Source organism: Equus caballus, chromosome 6, assembly GCF_041296265.1.
Source record: "Equus caballus isolate H_3958 breed thoroughbred chromosome 6, TB-T2T, whole genome shotgun sequence".
Classification (NCBI taxonomy): Eukaryota; Metazoa; Chordata; class Mammalia; order Perissodactyla; family Equidae; genus Equus; species Equus caballus.
This window is the reverse complement of record NC_091689.1, coordinates 82,850,800-82,870,558: the sequence shown is the minus strand read 5'-3', so window position 1 is coordinate 82,870,558 and position 19,759 is coordinate 82,850,800. Positions and strand designations below refer to the sequence as shown.

Genomic DNA, 19,759 nt, shown 5'->3' with positions numbered 1-19,759 from the left:
ATTCAGTTCAACAAACAGCTCCTACAGACACACTATGTGTCAGGGACAAGGATGAACATTGGGGACATTATGATGAATAAGACACGGTTCTTGATGTCAAAGAGTTTGAAGACTTGGTGATGGTGAGTATGCAAACGTGTCGTTACATGCACATGACCCGTGCAATGATAGAAACACATACAAGGGATAGACATGGTGCACACAGAAGTGAGGGCCATTAAAAGTGTTGTCTGGCAGGGTTTCAGTAAATAAATAGGAGTTTGTCAGGCAGATGAGGACATTTAAGGCAGTTAAGGACACTCCAGGCAGAAGGAATAACCTGGGTAAAGACATGGAAGAGTAAAATTACATGAAGTAATTGATCGTCTGCAGCAGCATCAAGTTAGTGACAAGAAATGAGAGTGAAGAGTCAGTCAGATTGAGTCAAGAAGAACCTCGTGGGCATTCAACGGAGTCTGGCCTCAAGTTTGTGAGTCAGAAGTTCTCAGCTGTGGTTTTGGGACCTATTGGCTTGTTACAACCTACTCGGTACTGGGGCAGTGGGAGAGAAAGGGGCTGCCTCACTGCCAGGGGAAGAAGAATGGAGCATGAGACAGAGTCTGTTCTGTGCTTTATCCTCTAAGCTATCCGGTCTGCCCGTGCGAGATCTTCTCAAGGAAATGCCATTTTTTCAGGTATTTTATGGCTGAAACAGTTGTGATAGTTGAGGAGGAGCCAGTAAAGGGCTTTAAATCGGAGAGTGACGTGGTCAGATCCGTGTTTTCGAGGCAGCACTAGGCCAGATTGGAGGGCCCGTCCTGGAGGCAGGAAGACATCTCAGGGGATCATTGCACAGGTGCGGGCCAAAGGCCATCATGTCTCTCCCATCAGTTCAAGTCTTTAGAGGTGGCCGATTGGCCAGAAACGAGAATGAGGCTCTGCGTTCCCGAGCCAGTTAGGAGTCAACTCATCAGACTTGGTGATGGATTGGATGCGGGTCGTGAGGGGCCGGTGCTGAGGCAAAGGGAACAGTTGAGGGTGTTTCCATGTTCCTGGCCTGGGTAATAACAAAGAACACAGCAAGAGGGCTAGTGGGGAGAAAGAACGAGTTAGTTCTTCTGAGGTGCCTCTACTCCACGCATCTAAAACTGGAGCCAGAGGAGTAAACTGCAGAGCCATCAGCGTCTGAAAGTTAGAGTAAACCATCAGCTCACCCAAGGGGAAGAAGGGGCAGAGGGAGAACTGCAGAGAACTCCTGGCAGGAAAGCCAGAAATATGTGGGGGAAATGTGCTCAAATGGAGAAAAAGTAAAGGCCACGAGACCAGTCATAATTCTTCAGGGCTGTCCAGCCAAGATACTGAGCTCACCGAGATCTAGTGATGACCTCTCAAATCTTAGACTCCAATAGCTCGTCCTTGGGTGTGTCCAGTGTGGGTGTGATGCTTGGTGCTTATCTAAGTAATAATGTTCATAAGGAGGGAAATCCACAAGTACAAGTGTACAATGAAGGTTCTCCTGTCCTCCCCCACCGAGGTCCCTTTGTTTGCAGCAGCCATACTTTCTCGAGTGTCCTTCTGAACGTTATCTAAGCACACGCAATCAAAAATCTACGTATATCTTTATTCTCCTTTCTTAGATGTCCTGCCACTCTGGCCTTCCTCCTGCCCCCTCCAGCTGACTTGATTGTCTCCACTGCTGTGCCACAGTCTATGGTCCAATTGCAGCATTTTGGCCCTTCCCTGAAGACGTCTGCACAGACCTCCTCTCCTGGGGTCTAGATCCATGTGTCTTGCTCCTAGCGTCTCAGCACAAAGACAGAATCCTTCTCCCTGCCCGTTGGCTGACTGAGCCCTGTGGCTCCCCTGGGGCCATTTCTTCCTTGAATGACATAATGTTGCAGCCGTCAGTTCAGGGGCCAGTCTTCCTTCCATAACCGGCCAATATCTATATAATTGTGTCTCTTGCACAGCCACCTCTCTAACAGAGTTCAGAGATTCATCTAACTCTAGGGAAGAACGGACCAGCCACCGTCTCCTCTCCCTACACACAAACTGCCTCCTTTCCCACAGTTCCAGGCCTAAGACAACCATCTAGTGCCCCTGAGAAAACAGCGGACTCCAGCAACTCTTCCTGCACCCATGGCCTGTCGGATCCTAGTTCATTTGGCTCAAGCCTGCCGTCCCCACTCTGTCCCTTGGGGGAGGCTCTTCACTAGACTCGGGGGCTGTTGACTAGCCCTTGGGAGAAAGAATTCCAAAAGATGATCTTGAACCAGAGCCAATGGTTTGATGGAATTTGGGAACCATGACCCCCAGGACAGTCTTCACTGGAGGTGGGTCCTTCTATGGGTCCCTTGGAGGGACTATGAGGAAGTCTCACACAGCGGCCCTGTTCCATCAACAATGTGGTGTGGAAATTGTAACAGGGACCTTATGGACATTGATAAGAGTTTATTTTGAAAGAGAATATTCTTCCTTTAGGTCAGTTCTTCTAAAGGGATCAGTCTCATTGGCCTCTGTTTTATAACCAAAATTAAGTAGCATCCTTTTACCGTCAAGAAATAGAAAAACAGAGATGGTGTGCCTTGCAGTCACACATAATTAAAACCAATCAGCACACAGCCTTCACTGCAATTAGCAGGAGACACAAGAGGGAGAAAACTGGGAGTGATACCACACACCTTTCACTTGTACATTCTCAGGCAGGGCTGTATTAGAAAATCTTCTGACACATCAGATGTTTGCCCTGCTGTGCAGAACGACCACGTGTTCATAGGCTCCAGATGCAGGCTGATGCGGGTATGCTGTGTTGGCAGCCTACATACCATGAGCATGTCTGCCACGGACAAGAAAACTTTCCCAAAAGGCGAAGACTCGACCTTCTCCCGATTTACACAGTAGCAGTATTCCTCCACTACTCAGTATATCTGAAAAGGCAGCAGAACCACTTCGTGTGTATGTGATATGGTTTGGGTTCTGGGCTGAAGGGTTATATATGCTGTTGTGTTCACACGCTGTTCGGGCCTGAAGTACAATCTGGATCATGCTCACTAAATGTCAGTAACAGCCCCCCCATATCACAATGAGAAACAAAAAAGTGTCTCCACAGAGTTCCAGGAGATCCACAGGGCAGAACTGCTGCTTTAGGACGTTTTGTGACTGGGGACCTTTTTAGAGCTTCCAGGGGAGAAGACGAGGCACATCTTTCCAACTGTACCTTTTTCTTTGAGTGTGTGTGTGTGTGTGTGTGTGTGTGTATTGAGGGGAGGGGTTGTGGAAAGGACATTACTCCATCTCAGAGTCTATTATATGGACCCCTGAATAGTGCAACTGTTTCCATTGGTTGTTATTGCATTTGCCGTTAAAGGAACTTACTCTCTTTAGAAAAAGAGGAAGAAGAGAATCAAGAAGCAATCCCAAGAACAGTCTGCCTAAAGACCAGACAAAGAAGTAGAAACCAGGAGGGGTGTAAAGGAGCGTAAAGAGTGTAAGTTCATTGAGGGTGGGAGAAGGGAGAGAGCTTGGTGTTGTGGAAACCAAGAGGGAAGCACATCTCAAGCAGCATCCAGGAAGAGAAGTCAAATGTGACTGGAAGGTTCCTGGAGGAGCGACAAGCTGAGAAGTGTCTGGAAATGTGGTTAGGACTTGGGCAGGTGGAAGGGATGAAGTGGGCACTGCAGGCCCCTTTCCTTGTGAAGAAGGCGTGGCTAATAGGCTAATAGTTTGGTGGTCAGAGGAGTGCTCTGTGGAGCTGTTCCCTGGAGCCACAGTTGGCTGGAGTCTTGTACCAGATGAGAGGGAACATAGAGATGTTTCAGGAGACAATTGGGTGGTGTCAGCAATGTCTGGTTTTTGATTGGAAGGATGGATACCCAAGCTGCCCTGGGATGCTGTGTGTCACTGTGTTTGCCCCTCCCATATCTGCTGGAGGGAACATGACACTCCCTGCCAATCCATTATCAGAAAAATGGCTCTTAGTCAACTGGTGACCTTCCCAGGTTCGTGTAGGGTTATTCCCACCCCTCCCTGGTGCCCACGCCCATTTTCCAATCTGTCAATAGGTCCTGTGAGTTCTGTTTAGACAGGATAGAGTGTCCTCTGCTGGCACAAAGGCTCCTTGACACACAATGCCGGGACCTGTATTGATCACCACAAGGCAGCGGCTCCCTTGGGCGGTAAGAGTGAAGATGATGTTCTTTGTATACACAACTTCAGAAAGCTTCTTGGGACCAATAAAGAAAAAGGCTTTTTCACGGTTCTGTTCTGTTGGTCGTAAAGACATAAGGAAGCAGCTAAATCCTTCTTGGGACAGGGCAAGTCTGGTCATGGGAGAGACATCTCCCCCCTCCCAGGGCTGAGCTCCGAACTGAGCATTGGGAAAGTTCAAGCCACCCACTGAGAAGCCAGTGTGAGCTCAGGGGCAAGAACTGGGCCACAGCAGGACTTGAAAGGAGGTCAAAGATGTCTGAGGGTGGGCGTGACAGTCACTTGCACTGAAGATGGACCACACCGTTGTTGTGAGGGAGAGGGTCAAGCTTGTTGTTGCTTAGATGGGACAGGGGTCACTGTGAAGAAGACCTTTCACCCTGGTCCTGTTGTGTGATGGCAGTAGGGGCTGCCTCGTGAGATGTGAGCTCATCTCCATTGGAGATACAGGAGGAGACCAGCCTTTCCCGAGGCAGAGGAGCTTCAGAAGCCCTGGGTGGAACCACTTCCAACCCTGAGACCCCCTTTCTCCTCTTCCCATTATCTTCCCAAATCCTCCATTTCTTCTTCCTCTATTTTCCCTCCGTGGGTTCAATGGAGGGAAACGGGGTTCCTTGTGGGTTCATTTCAGGTTCAATGATTAGAACATTTCAACCACTTATTGACAAGAGCATGAAAGTTTGGTCTTGATTAGAGCTGAGCTGATAGGCGATTTGGAGAACATTGTTGTTTCAATAAAGAAAATGCTGGAATTCTGCCCTTGAGCATGGGTTGTTCATGGCAGGGTGTTCATGAGATGAGGACTGAGGTGAGGCCATCTTGCCCCACCTGTAGCTCAGGTGTTTAATTAACCTCAGGTATTTGCAAGAGGAGAAGCGGAGGGCAGGTCCCTGGCTTAGCTTTCCAGATCCAACAACCTCCACATTCCTACTCTCCTCACTCCTCCTCTGTACACAACAGGGATACTCCTTTAGTCCCGGTTGTTGTTAGCCTTAAGTTTCTCCTGTTGACAGCACAGTTGACTTCCTTTTGTCCTACACCTGGTGGAGCTGGAAGAACATTCTGCGCAAGGGGAGAACATAGTGCCCTGCCTCTGTGTCCCTGAAGGAAGCGTGAGAGGGTCCTGCAGGTGAAACCATCCCTCATCCACATTCGTGGGTGGACATCTGAGTGTCTTCACCGCCTGTGCTAAGTGCTGGGTGTGCTTGTGGTTAGAGGGTCCCCTCTGGGCTCCGGAAGTGCCCTGGAGTTGGCGGCCTTCTGCTCAGTAATCCTCCCTCCTGGCTGGTAACGCAAAACCAGGTTTCCATGGCGAGGACATCAGGCTTAGAGGCAAGACCGTGGAGCAGGGGCCCTGTGCCACCTCATTGGCACTTGTGACCTGCCACGTGCCACCACAGAGGACCAGGGGAAGAAACGCAGTCTATCCCACGGCAGGACAATCAGCAGCTTGTGGTTACTGAGGTTCAGTGGAGCGATGGCTGCATTATCTTGCCCGTGACCCAACCTCATAAGGTGTGAATAGTAAGGAGCCTTAACCACCTCGGGGAGTGTTGCAATAAAAGATTTGGCTGCCTGGAAAGGACACAGCTGCTGTTTCCTTCGTGTTTTCCATCATCGTGGGTGACTGAGGGCTGATTGTGGTGTTTATTAAACCCCTGCTGTTGGTCTGCCTGAGGTCTTTTCTTGCTCTGAATGTCGTGTGTCAGGGGTGCTGTGGCTCAGTGGCTGAGACGCTGGGCCGGCTTCTTGCTGTGTCCCCCTTTTGTCATGTGATTTTGTCAAGTCACTGAACTCAGTTTCTTTTCTTAAAAATGAAGGTGTCCGTCGGGGCTGTCTCGGCACGTTTCTGAGCTGTTCGTTAATGCAGATACTAGAACGGGGTGGAGGGCCTCTCAGAGGGGCTGACACTCTCGTTAAGTCTCTGTGTTGGGAGCAGGGCTTAGGCAGGAGACGGTGGAGTGGGCACAGTGGGGCTCACAGAAGGATACGGAGCCTGAAGACGTTGGCACGTGTCCTAGGTCTGCCACGTTACTCGCCTGGGTACGTCAGGCAGGTCCCAGCACTGTCTTGGAGGCTCAGTTTGCTCATGTGTGAAATGGGCATAATTCTTGCCCTACTTATTTCAGAAGGAGGTGGTCAAAATGAAATGATATCGGCGAGGGCAACCAAAGCATACATGGGGGGAGCCCTCATTACCATGGTGGCTCTTTTTTGAGAAAGTACTTGAGTTGGGGTGGGGCCAACAAGCAGAGGCCTAGCTGGGGTGTCTGGGAAACTCTGCTTTCTTGGGGACCAAGGTGGAGTCCTGTGCCTCATCCTTCCCTCTGGTTTCACGCTTGTGGGACTGGAAGCATTGAAGGGTCCTCCTTTCGCTCTTCCCAGTTTATCACACAACATCCCTTATGAACGGCCTGCTGAACAGGGACGCGGACACGGCGTCCAAGGCCTGGGGGGCTGTGAAGCGCGCCTGTGGCTCATCCCAATGTGACTCGTGTCATGAAGTTAATGCATCCGAATGAGTGGCGGTACTAGCTCTCGTCCGCAGTCAGTGCTGGACTAGCAATGATTTCAGTGTATTTTTCGGATCTAAAGTCTTTTAAAGAAGTGTTTTGAATGCATGATTCTTGATGTGAAAAAGCAGTCCAGAGAGTTCTTTTCTTTTTTTTCCTAATAAAAAACCCTGGAGCAAGCAGCTCATTGATAATCAAGCTCTGTGGCCATCCCTTCCAAAACGGGGTGTTCCAGGGCACACGGCTCTGAAGGCATCTTGAAGAGCATTGCCGATAGACTGAGGAGCAGGAGTCTCTTGAAATAAGAGTGTGTTTATTTGGTCTTTACAATTCTATTTGTTTTCACCCTTTCCTCTCTTTCTCATTTTATTTTCGGGGGTGGGAGTTTCTCCACCAGCCCTGTCCTGTCTTTGTTTCTAGCCAACTCAACACAGGAAGCCTTGAAAGAAACAGAAGAGGTCCCATGGGAGGGGAGCAGCTTTAAGCGGTGGGGAGGGTGAGGTGGGGCTGAGGGTGGGGGAGACGCGTGGACAGGAAGCATCTGCTGGATCTCCGTGGGCGCGCGGCGGCAGGAATGGCAGGTGTCTGGGTAGAGGCACTGGAGGTGAGCAGTGGCTCTGAAGGGCTGCAGTGCCATGCAGAACTAGCTGGAAGGCTCCCCACAGGAGGGGCTGGGGAAGAAGAGGGCAGCATCCAATCCGGGGACACCGGCAGGAGTCTCTGGACTTCGAGGAAGGCGTGAGTGGTCTGACTACAATAACCCCATTTTTCTGAAGTCACTAACGGGGTAGAATGGAATGTTGGGGGCCGTCTTGTCCTTCCATGTTGGGGTGGCTATTGGGTAAAGGGCGAGAGTGAGGATTTTGAAGCCGGAGTGGGAGTAGAACCCGGTCTGGAAAGACAGTTTGGCTGGAATGTGGGCCAGGAACTGCAAGAACCTTTCATGGAAGACTCTTTTTCGGCTCTCGCTGTGCGAATGAAGACATGTTGCAGGTGAGAACACACAGGTGCACATGTCAGAGCAATACCATTAGCTGGACAGCACATCAGCAAGCCAGGCGCACACCCCAGTGAGTTGTAGGTACGTTGTAGCCATGATGGGAAGAACTGAGCTCTGAGTTGTGGATGGATCTATGGAGAACAAAGCTGGGATCCGTGACTTCCCAATGTCTGGGTCTGATCTTCTGGGGCCCAGTTAGAAAATTAGAACTATGTGTGGGAATTTGGCCACAGTGGTGGGGAAGGAAGTAACATTTGTGGGCACCTACTGTGTGCCAGGCTCTATGCTGGAGGCTTCCTTGGTTGATTGCTGGATTGCTTCCTTAGTTTCTCCATCATGGTATGAGCCCGTGCTGCGTCCTGGGCAGCGTCCCTGCCCTCATTCTTGCTCTGTTCCTGGGGTGTGCATGGTTTCCAAGCAGTGGGCAGACCCTGCTATCCTGACACAGCTGGCGTGTGTGTCCGGGACTCTCTGCATTCCCGATGGAGTTCTGCACTGTGGGGCACTGGGCACTTCATGCTGTGGGTGGGCCTGGCTGCCCGCCATCCTGGCTTCGCAGGTAACTCCAGTTTGCCCGGGGCACCTGAAAATCAAAAGCCATGGAGTTTGCGGTAAGAAAAGGGGTTGACTGAGAAAAAAGCTACCAAGGCCCTGTTGGGTAAGAAAGGAAGGGAGGCCCGGGGTTGAGGGAGAGCTGGGCCAGGGGCTGGCACTGCAGCCTGAGTGAGCAGTTTTCGAACAATGGCTTACAGAGGGAAGCCTCAGAGGAGCTATTGAGCAAGGGCCTGCTGCTGGGAGCCTGCGAGGCTCCTGTCCCACCTCCCTCAGAGCCGCTGAGCTGGAGCTCTTGGAGCAGCAGAGACCTGCCCTATGGGATGCACAGGCTTCGCAGGTGGTGCGCGGTGCGGGCATCATGCCCTGGTCAGGTTGCTGCTGTCTCCAGGCTGCTGTTGCCCACCTCTACGGTTTCTGAGCTTCTCACTCAAGGTTATTGGACTCTGAGTGTTGGTCCCTCAAGCAGCCTGAACTCAGCAGCAGGGCCCGGAAGAGCAAAGTTTGTTGTTTGTTTTGTTTCGTTTTTGAAATGTAAACACGTGGTTTGCATTCCAGGGCAGTGTGCACCAGAGGGCTCAGGGCTTGGCCAATAGCTCAGTTCAGTCGATGCTTTCAGTTTTGGGGACAAAGAGACTAACCTGGCTGGCCTGTGGAGGGAAGTGCTGATGGTGGGTGGGACAGAGACCTGAGAGGACGTCCAGGTGGGATCTTCAGGGAGTAAGCGGATGGAAGGCTGTGGAGACTCAGCATTGCTAACATCACCTTTCATGTCAGAGGAAACATGCAGTTCCAAACACCAAACCCTGGCAATGCTTGTTGGATCTTGGGCTTATTCCCTGAGTGACTGCCCTGTGCCTTGGGGACTGAGGTTTGGGGTAAAGATAAACATGACCCTGGCTGTGCTGTGTAGAAGACCAGGGCCACAGCTCATTGTACCACAAGGAGGGCTGGGATGAGGTCAGAAGAGAGGGGGACGCCCAGCTAGGAGACTGTGGGGGAGGGGAAACGAGTTCCTACCAGCAGAGCCTGGTGTCAACGTTCACATCTCTGTCCCACTGGCTAGTCAGTCAGGCCCTGTCTGATCGACACTGGGGCTTGGTTTTCTGCTCTGGCCAAGGGAAGTGCTTTTGAAAACTTTAGAGGAAAATCCTTTAGGGGCCTGGGCTTGCCAGAAGCTTGCTGAAAGAAGGATTTTTTCCTGCTGGATCCCTGTTCTGTTCTCAGAGACAGCAAAGCTTAAAACCCATTTGTGCAACAGACCAATATCCTCTGGGACAGGATAAATGTTCCCATATTTTAGATGAAGAAATGGAGGACTACAGTGGAAGTCAGCCATGAAGTCCTAGCCAGAACCAAGAGTCTTGACTCACATTTGACTCCTTTAATGAATGCAGACCGTGTTATCGAGACAAGCACATGGAAATTATGTAAAAGGCAAAGTTAAAAAAATAAGGAAATAAAATGTTATATAATATCTGAGTCGCGTTAATTCTGCCCTCCACATTTCAAGAGAAAAAGACGTTTGTCTCTCTTCAATTTGACTTTAAAATCTGGCGAATGGGTCTAGAAAGGCAAGGTGCCCAGAGGAGAGAATGGGAAGAAAGACTCCGTATGCAAGTAGAATTGTGGAGAGTAAAGCATGCATACTGTGTGCCCAGCACAAGCCTGGGCACGGGAGATGCTCAATAAATATTCATGTCTTTTTTTCACGGAGGGACCAGGACCCCCCCGTACCTGGGGTGGCCTCAGCACCGTGTGGAGGAGTAATGGGTGACTAGGGTGTTGTTCAGATAGTCGCAGATAACAACACATTTGACTTTGGCTTGAGGCTCTTTCTACAGCATTAGCTTTATGATTTGTTAGCATGATTATGATTATGTAGGCCAGACTGGGAAAAAAAATCAAGGCGACACAGAGATTTGCCTCCTTCAGCATTCTCGTCTTGCAAATCAAACATCCTGAACAGCTAGGTCCTGGTCTTCACCCTCATGCCGCCTGGGCCGAGGAGTTAGGACACAGGGTTGGAGACTCGGGGGAGGGGTGGGAGAGGGTGAGCAGCACTTGGTGGATTCTGCTCCTAACCGGGAACCGCGCGTAGCCTGTGGGCTTATGGTCTTGTTCTGTTTTTACAACAGTCATATTCTTCTCATCCTTCACTCTTTACAGAGGAGGAAACTGAGGCCCAAAGAAGATCGTGAGTAATCCAAGGCCATTTAATTAAAATACAGTGAAACTGGGACTTACACTCAAAGCTTCTGTTTTTTACATTATTTTACGCTAACTGTGTCCTAGGATCTGAGAAATCCTGGTTCTGTAGCTGCTCTGAGCAGTGCCGGGTCACGGCCATCAGAAGAGAGAGGAACACGCCAGGGGAGAAAGGAAAAGGAATGTCTTTGCTTCACCCCGAACAGCAATGATACTTAACACTTGTCTGTGTGTCATGGTTTTCAGAACACTTTGTATGAATTTCCCATTTTACAGCTAAGCATACGGAGTCTCAGAGTTTAGTCCAAAGGCACAGAGCCAGGAAATGGTGAAACTGGGAGTCAAACCCAGAACTTCTGACTTTAAATTCAATTCCAGCATTCCACAGTGCTTCTCCCACGCCTTTGGCCACACGGACAAATGACTGGACTGCGGGTGAGTTGACGTTTGGGTGCTCTGTGCAGTGGGTGGCTCGATGGGTCTTCCGATATTCACCCACCTCTGGGTACCATGAGGAACCTGGCCTCCTAACTCTTAGCAGAATCAGTGATTCCTGACTGAATCAATATACACCGGGACCTTGGAGTTGTGTAAAGCCTTTGGTGGCAACCTTTCGTTGGGTGCCCCGGAATGAGACAGACCGAGGAACAACCCCTCGTTCTCTCGGTTTTCACGTAGAAAAATGACAGAGTTCATGCTTCTATAAACTTCTGGTTACAGGAAAGACAATTCTCCTCTCCTTGGTGCCTGGCTCTTATGCGTTCCTGGTGTGGCATGGGAAGGAAAAAGTCAACATACTTGGAAGAGTGCCAACTCTTCTGTAGCATCCTCGGCCAAATTCTTTCTGTAAGAGGCTTCTTACTTCCGCACATCACATTTATGCTCTACAAAAGCGCTTGGCAACTCTCCCTGGGGCAGAGGGCAAGGCAAGGAGAGTGCTAAGACTAAGAATGAGGGGCTCCGACAGTCTCTAAACCTGTCATCTCTTTCATCAGCTGATCTGGGCTGGCGAGACTGCACAGGCCCGAGTGGCAGCTGGCCTCCCCTGGCCTGGTCCAGAGCGGGGAGCAGCATCCTGCAGAAGGTCCCTTTTCAGATTGAGAAACCTGCATCCCGATCTCTTCTGATGATTTTACAAAAATACAATGGCATGTCAGATGCCCAGATAAAAAGGAAGAGTTTGCAATCAAAGCAAGTTCTGGGATGAAGCTGATTAGTTGATTTTTTAAATGGTTATTAGCTTGGTAATCACTCATTAGGAGTAGCTTCCAGGTAGACCAAACCCATGCATAAGTGGGTCCACACCCATGAGCACCAACACCTAGCCAGCTAGTATAAAAGGGGACCCTGATAGTCTCCCAACAGCCTCAACTCTCCTCAGAACCCTTCCACTGTCCTCGCTGGGCACAGGCATCATGAGCTGTCAGATCTCAAGCAGATCTCGAGGAAGAGGAGGAGGAGGAAGTGGAGGATTCCGGGGCTTCAGCAGCAGCTCGGCTGTGGGCTCTGGTGGGAGCCGGAGATCCACCAGCAGCTTCTCCTGCTTGAGCCGCCATGGCGGTGGCGGAAAGGGCGTCGGTGGAGGCGGCTTTGGCAGCCGGAGTCTTGTTGGCCTTGGCGGAAGCAAGAGCATCTCCATTAGTGTGGCTGGAGGAGGCGGAAGCTTTGGCTCTGGTGGTGGATTTGGTGGCAGAGGAGGTGGCTTCGGAGGTGGCAGTGGCTTCGGAGGTGGCATCGGCTTTGGAGGTGGCAGTGGCTTCGGAGGTGGCATCGGCTTTGGAGGTGGCGGTTTTGGAGGCGGCGGCTTTGGTGGAGGCCGCTTTGGAGGTGGCGGCGGCTTTGGCGGTTTTGGGGGTCCCGGTGGCTTCGGGCCTGGCGGATTCCCTGGTGGTGGCATCCACGAAGTGTCCATCAACCAGAGCCTCCTGCAGCCTCTCAACGTGGGTGTGGACCCAGAGATCCAGAAGGTGAAGGCCCAGGAGCGGGAGCAGATCAAAACTCTCAACAACAAGTTTGCCTCCTTCATTGACAAGGTGAGTCACGAGAAGCGGGCTCCGTCGCATGCTCACGGTGCCCTACTTCCAGCGCTAACTGCAAGGCAAACAACAGGGATTCATTTCTTTTAGGAGTCAGTGTGTTCACAGTAGACTGGGCTATGGGCAATATCCACATAGGACAGATGCTGGCCTCACGGGCTGCCTCTTGCCCTACAGTCTGCAGTTAGGAATTATTTGTGCCTTTGGCTTTGTTGTTTCAACCTTAATGAATAACATTTATGGAAAATTCTGAAAGTCTTAGGAAAACGGATAGAGACAAGGAACGGAGTGACAGGTCCAGACTGTGTGACGGCGAGTCTTAGAAGGGGTTGGGAAGACACCTTCCAAGATAGTCCTTCCTTCCCTGGGAGTCATTGCTCTATAAAATTTGGAGAACCTGAGTCTGAAATATGCGCTTGGGGACGGATGAAGTTCCTCCCTTCAAGAGAAGCATTCTCAGTTTTGTGACCCATAAAGTCCTTGTTGGTGTCGCTCTGGGGTGTTAGAGGATTTTCTCCTATTTCAAGTGTGAGGAGCCTGTATAAGGAACTCACGAGGCTCTTACGAAGCAGACTGAGGCGCCCTGCCCTCCAGGGCCCTCACACTCGGTGCCTTTAGGAGCAGAGCCAATGGATGGCTGCGTTTGGTTTTCCCCAGAATTTCTGGGACCTTTGCAGGGAATTCAGCTCGAATGAGGGAGGGAAATGGCCTGGAGTCCTGGGAGCAGCTGCAAAAGGAAAAGTGGGCGGTGAAGCAGGAAAAAGGGTTCTCTCCATGGAGAGCACCAGCTGTCACACAGGAGTCTGAAGAAGCTCCCACGTGTGGAGGCAGGAAGCTCCGAAGCTCTGCCCGGCATGAGCTGGCATCCCCCTGGTGAGGATGAAGCTGGGCAGACTTCTCCACCTCCAGGAGCAGGACCAGAGCTGACTCTGCGAGTGTGGCCAGCTGGTGGGAAGGGCGGCGCAGCACTCATGTGCGTCCCCTCTGTCACGGCAGGTGCGGTTCCTGGAGCAGCAGAACCAGGTGCTGCAGACCAAGTGGGAGCTGCTGCAGCAGGTCCATGTGGGCACCCGCACCTCCAACCTGGAGCCCATCTTCCAGGCGTTCATCGCCCAGCTGAAGAGACAGGTGGACACGCTCTGTGCAGAAAGAACGTCCCAGGACTCAGAGCTGAACAGCATGCAGGATCTCGTGGAGGATTTTAAGAAGAAGTAGGTGGCAGAGCAAATGCTGAGTGGGATAGATATTGATCTGAGCTACCAGACTTTTCCCAGGAAAGGCCCTCATTTCCCAAGTGCATTTGTGCTCATAGAATCTGTAACTTGTTGATTTTTTGTGAGGATGACATTTAGGGCTTCAGAGATCATGTGTTTTCCCTGTTTGATAGCTAATTTATAGAAAAAAATCCTCATTTGGGATATCATAGTTCCAACTTAGACAGTTGAAGAGTGTTTAATATTCCAGAGAATGGGGTATTTTGGGTGAATCCAGTAGGGAAAGAAGAAAAAAATAAACAAACTAGAAGTAATCGAACAGCTTTGTCCTCTGGGTTTCAACAGGTATGAGGATGAAATCAACAGGCGCACGGCTGCTGAGAATGATTTTGTGACGCTTAAAAAGGTGAGCAAGAGAAGGTGAGGGCTGGGGTGGGAGTGAGGGGGCTTCAGAAGCCCGGTGTGTCTGGACCCACGGGTGGAGAACAGCTCTGAGTGCGAACCGCAGTGTCCAGGAAAGCGGCGAGGCGCGGCCACGGCCGGTTCTCAGGGAACCAAAGGCGTCGCTGTAGCTCAAGCTTCTGGGGATGTTTTGTGAATTTGCTGGAACATTTCCCACGAATAACTTACTTAAAGCCTGTATTAGACGCTGAAAGATGCAAACACAGAAAGCACCTTATTCTTCTTCTAACTGGCTGGGGAAGGACTGGGACTTTGCTTGGAATGCCTGCTTGAAGAGGCCGTCAGTTGTGCTGACAAAGGTTTGAGCTAGAAGGCAAAAGTGGGTCCTCAGCCTGGTTCGGGCAGAAGCTTTGGTGTAAAATGCAGAGAAATTCAAGAGAATTGAGATGGACAGACCGGATGGGAGAGTCGAGGACTGTTAAAGTCACCAGAGGCCATTGTGCCCCATCGTGGGAACACACAGTGTCTCAAGCAGGAGGGAGAGACTGCTGACAAAGCTTGTTCCCATCAGAGCTCTGATGGTCTAGGGGGAGTGAGCAGTGAACGTGGGCCTGGAGCCCGCAGCAGAGGTGCTTTGTGGACTCTATGCCAAATGAGGTCCTTGGGCACGTGGGTCACCTGAGACACCCGGGCTGTTGGAGAGCAGCTGACAGGGACTGGGATGAGGAGATGGGCAGAGAGAGGGCAGGGCCCAGACATGGAAGGCTGTAAGGCGGCCTTGGGGCTGAGTTTCACCAGAGGCCCCTGACCTTTCCCGCAGGACGTGGACAATGCCTACAAGGTCAAGGTGGATCTGCAGGCCAAGGTGGACGTGCTGACCCAGGAGCTTGAGTTCCTGCGAATCCTCTATGATGCGGTAAGGAGGCTGCTCCCGGCCAGACCCCTACTTCCCACCCTTCCCACCAAAGGCAGGTCCTTCCCGATTGGTGAAAAAGTGGTAGGAGTGAGATTTAGGACTGTCTGACGCCAACTTGTCATCATTCCAGGCCACCAGGGGCCTTAGAAGAGAGGAACATCTCCTCTGATGCTCACAAAACACCAAGACCACTTTCCCTCACTCTGTCCCCCAAATGTTCAGCTCCTCTTGGGAAGAGACCCCACCTGCTCCTGTCCCTATGTCCAACATACTTCCGGGTCAGAATGTAACATACCTCCCCCTCCCCATCCAACTGCATACACTTGACCTCTGAAACAGGAAGTAAAATTAAAGGCTTCTTCCTGGGTAGCACTTATGAAAACTGCGTAAGTGGGGAAGGCTGTTAACTAGGAGGCTTAGAAATATGGACTGCTCTCTTCCGTAATTCTTAGGACAATCTTAGCAGAGGCCTAGGAATGGTGGTTATGCTGCTTGAAACCTCATCTGTGGAATTATGATGCTCCGTCTGAGAGTCTGTGTATCTCCCTGACCCCGGGGAGGGGAATGCCTCCTCGCTGCATTTGGCTGTGGGCAGGGGAGCCATGGCCAGCCCTCCCGTGTGTTGCAGGAGCTGTCCCAGATGCAACAGAGTGTCACCGACATGTCTGTGGTTCTGTCGATGGACAACAACCGTCACCTGGATCTGGACAGCATCATTGCTGAGGTCCGCGCCCAGTACGAGGAGATTGCCTTGAAGAGCAAGGCGGAGGCCGAGGCGCTGTACCACAGCAAGGCAAGTGCCAGGACAGCAGGGAGAGCCACAGCTCCTTCTAACAAGCTGGGTTTCACCCCAGCCAGAGAGGGCACAGTAAGATTACTGTTGTTTTTGTCTAATGGATGTTGGGCATTATTCTCAAGAAAGGGGGCCCACAGTACCCCAAATGCCCTCAGTCAAGAACGGTCTTGAGTCCTTTTGAGGGGTGTGTGATGGCCCCCCACGTCCCATGAATGCAGCCATGACATCCAGTGTGGTTGACCCTCCCTGAACCGCTGTCAGACTTTCCTTCGCTCAAGCCCAGCTTCCTCCAACCTGCAACCGTCCCCCTCTTTCCATGCAGTATGAGGAGCTCCAGGTCACTGCTGGGAAGCACGGAGACAGCCTGAAAGAGATCAAGGTGGAGATCAGCGAGCTGAACCGCGTGATCCAGAGACTGAAGGGGGAGATCGCCCACGTGAAGAAGCAGGTGGGGTGTGGCCCTGAGGACCCGTGCAGCTCCACTGGTTGGGTGGGGCTCGGAGTGGGGCAGGTGGTTGTGTGTGTGTGTGTGTGTGTGTGTGAGAGAGAGAGTAACCAAAGTAAGGATCAGTGGAGGGAAAGAATCCTGTTCATTTTTTGGTTGCTTCCACGAGTGAAAGAGAACAATAACAAAGCAGGAGGCCATTTGACTGGCCGTGGCGGGCAGGCGTAGCTGCGTGCTTGTGTGTGGCGCAGCAGCCGGCTGTGTGATGGAGGGCGGCAGTGCTGCAGGGAGCTGGCCTGTGGGTGGACATTAGCTTTGGAAGAGATAATGTGGGGCAGAGAGTCGACTCCCTCAGGAACAGAAGCTCTGTGATGCAGTCCACATGGAATGTTTTCATTCGCAACTATAAAATGGGATAAGGACCCCTGCCCCAGGTGGTGAGGGTCAGAGGTCATTATGCGGAAAGCATAAGGGCGCAGTCAAAGGTGACTTGGGAAGATGATGACAAAGATGGCAGCAAGTCTTAGCACAGTTGTTTGTGTCTTGCCTTAACTCCGAGGGGCCCGATGCTTCCAGGCCCAGTGATTCTGGCTTCTCACACCCTAAACGCCTCTGCTTCTCTTTCGCTGTCTGCCAGGCAGACTCCACTGTGTATAAACAGACACCTTCTCTCCTAGTGTAAGAGTGTGCAAGAAGCCATTGCCGATGCTGAGCAGAGGGGAGAGAACGCCCTCAAAGACGCCCAGCACAAGCTCTCTGAGCTGGAGGAGGCCCTGCAGCAGGCCAAGGAGGACCTCGCCCGGCTGCTGCGTGACTACCAGGAGCTCATGAACGTCAAGCTGGCCCTGGACGTGGAGATCGCCACCTACCGCAAGCTGCTGGAGGGCGAGGAGTGCCGGTGAGGGGCACTGGGAGGGCAGAGGGTACCCTCTGAGAACCAGGGCTGGAGGCAAAGATGGGGAAAGTGGGGGGGGGGGGGCAGGCAGGGCCTGGGACGACCGAGAGCTGACGTCACTCTGTCCCCAAGCTGAGATTCAGGATACAAAGCATTATTGTATACATTTGTAGGCTTATCAGTATGGAACAACTAACAAGGCAAATTAAATGAACTTAAATTAAGCAAGAAATTAATCTTGGTCTTTTCTGAAAGAGGAAGCAAAACGCGATGGAAACAGGTTAGTCGTGGACAGTCTGGAGCATCGGTCTCTGGGTCTGTACGGTGTCTCTTCTCCCACCACCTCGTGACCCAGAACTGGGAGCTCATGTGTTGGAACAGGCTGACCGGCTGAGTCATGCTCACCTGGAGCTGGCGCCAGACCTGGTTCTTTGCAGGTTTCTGGAAGACAAACAGAACCATTATTCAATCTACCCAAAGGGAACTTTTCCTTCCTCTGTGGCCTGAGACCCTTGTCTGTTATCAGCATCCCTAGAGATCTAATCTGGCTAAAGCAACTGGAAGGACAGAGCTGCCCCAGGCCCCCAGCGAGCCGCTGGGACAGGGAGCGAGCGGCTTTGCTCAGGCTGTTGCTCTGTGCCTGTCTGGAGGCCATGCCTCCTGTCACCAGAGGAAGTGGGAAAGATTTCAGACGAAGCAGACAAGGGTGGGGCAGGGGGGCAGGATGGGGAGGCTGCAGGGACATGCAGTTCTTTCCTAATGGAAGGTTCACAGTGTAGCCTCATCTCAAATTTCCTGGCGTGGCTTGGATTCTGAACATATCTCCCTAAGATATAAATGTAAAATGGGTTGCAAAGTCAGAGGTGCATTTCCTTTTTGATCAGTTTTATGAGATTAAACAATGGAGATGGATTGGGATGGCAGGCTGTGCAGAAATGTGGGGCCTGCCGCCTCTCTGTGATCTCGGCAGCGCAGAAGAGGGGGTCTGTAGGTCCCTGGGGGCTGATTTTCGAGGCTAACCGGTACGTTTGTAGGCGGAAGTTGTAAAACAACCTGTATGCAGAACCCAAGTGCTCTGCCACGAGCCACTTTTTCTCTCTCCCTGACAGGATGTCTGGAGACCTCAGCAGCAACGTGACTGTGTGTAAGTGTTGGGGTGCAGTCCTGTCCTGTGGGCATGAGTCGGGGGAGGTGGGCTGAGGCGGTTAGGTCTTCCATGGTAACACAGTCTCTCTCTATGCAGCTGTGACAAGCAGCACGATTTCTTCAAACGTGGCAGCCAAGGCCGGCTTTGGAGGCTATGGTTCTGGAAGTAGAGGATCCAGTTCTGGGGGAGGAAGATACAGCTCTGGAAGTGGCGCTTACAGCTCTGGAGGCAGAGCGTCTAGCTCCAGAGGTGGCAGTGGAGGGGGCTGTGGCTCTGGAGGAGGATATGGTTCTGGAGGCGGCTCCAGAGGAGGCTCTGGCTCTGGAGGAGGATATGGTTCTGGAGGCGGCTCTGGCTCTGGAGGAGGATACGGTTCTGGAGGCGGCTCTAGAGGGGGCTCCAGCTCTGGAAGAGGAGGTTCTAGCTCTGAAAGAGGTGGTTCTGGCTCAGGTGAAGGTTGCGATTCCAGCGTGACCTTCTCTTTTAGATGAAGATGGAGTCCCGCCCTTGACTCTCCCACTCCAGAATGTAGAAGCCTGTCTCTGTACATCTAACTGACGGCAAGTCAAAGGTTGTCATCTACCTCTGATGGCATTTGGAGGAAAGGGATGCCCCCATACAATTTTTGAAATAGCTTCTCTCTAAACCAATTAGTTGCAGCCAGTGACACCCTGTGTCCCCTGGGGACGAATCTGCATTGTCTAGGTTTGTGCTTCCAGCCAGGCCCCCTTCCTGGCCCCTCCTTGCGTTGTTCACTTGGGGGTCCTTTTCCTGAGGAGTGTCCTGTTGAGGCTGCCATCTCCAAGCCTGCGTTCCCCCAGCAGTGCCCCCGGGGAAACAAGTTTCTGTTTATATAGCCTTTCCTGCTGGCTCTGTATCTAAAGTGCTGTGGTCGTGGTGTCTGCACAATAAACTTTGTTTGCAATTCATCACGTGTGATGTGTGTTTCATGTCGAGCCCTGGCAGAAGTAGGGAGCCAGGAGCTATGACTCATCGCTGTCTAACTCAAGACACCAGAAGATGGAGAGATTTAGAAATATGAAAGAGAGGCTTCCTGGAGGAGGGACATATTGCCCTGAGGTAGTATGGCTTGGGGAAGCCAAGGATATTTCCTTGTGGAAGATGTTAAGAACAGAGATGAGGAGGGGCTCGCCCTGGAGTCAGGGGAGCTGTGTGATGTTCTCAGAAAGTATTTGCCAGACCTGGGGACTGAGATATTGCCAGGAGGTTGATAGGGGGATTTGTGGAAATTCTCTTTCCCAGAAAAAGCCATTTTTCTTAACAAATGGAGGAGGATACGGTTCTGGAGGCGGCTCTAGAGGGGGCTCCAGCTCTGGAAGAGGAGGTTCTAGCTCTGAAAGAGGTGGGTTTTTCCCACAGACTGCCCCCCATCCCCTGGCCTTTGTGACAAGAACTCTCATCTGAGGCCCCTTCTCCTCAGGGCAAACTG

General features: G+C 51.7%; 1 protein-coding gene across 5 annotated transcripts; it reads left to right on the top strand.

The window, feature by feature from the left end:
- Positions 1-4,063: 4,063 nt before the first annotated feature.
- Positions 4,064-19,238, top strand: LOC100063215 (keratin, type II cytoskeletal 2 epidermal). 5 transcript variants are annotated; one of them, XM_070271460.1, is made up of 11 exons: positions 10,178-10,447; positions 10,735-10,893; positions 11,179-12,491; positions 13,491-13,705; positions 14,054-14,114; positions 14,931-15,026; positions 15,655-15,819; positions 16,145-16,270; positions 16,945-17,165; positions 18,272-18,306; positions 18,406-19,238. In XM_070271460.1, the coding sequence occupies exons 3-11, from the start codon at positions 11,874-11,876 to the stop codon at positions 18,798-18,800; spliced, it is 1,932 nt and encodes a 643-aa protein (XP_070127561.1). In that variant the 5' UTR covers positions 10,178-10,447; positions 10,735-10,893; positions 11,179-11,873; the 3' UTR covers positions 18,801-19,238. The 5 variants fall into 5 exon arrangements, with proteins under 5 accessions (XP_070127560.1, XP_070127558.1, XP_001504488.4 ...); XM_070271458.1 differs by having other exon boundaries at positions 10,200-10,447; positions 10,546-10,893; XM_070271459.1 differs by lacking the exon at positions 10,178-10,447 and adding an exon at positions 4,064-4,154 and having other exon boundaries at positions 10,837-12,491.
- Positions 19,239-19,759: the final 521 nt, after the last annotated feature.

Bases quoted from the DNA above. Each gene is read 5' to 3' on its own strand.
- LOC100063215 (XM_070271459.1), top strand. From the start codon at position 11,874: ATGAGCTGTCAGATCTCAAGCAGATCTCGAGGAAGAGGAGGAGGAGGA. The intron at 12,492-13,490 runs GTGAGTCACGAG...CTGTCACGGCAG, and splicing joins TTGCCTCCTTCATTGACAAG to GTGCGGTTCCTGGAGCAGCA. The intron at 16,271-16,944 runs GTGGGGTGTGGC...CTTCTCTCCTAG, and splicing joins TCGCCCACGTGAAGAAGCAG to TGTAAGAGTGTGCAAGAAGC.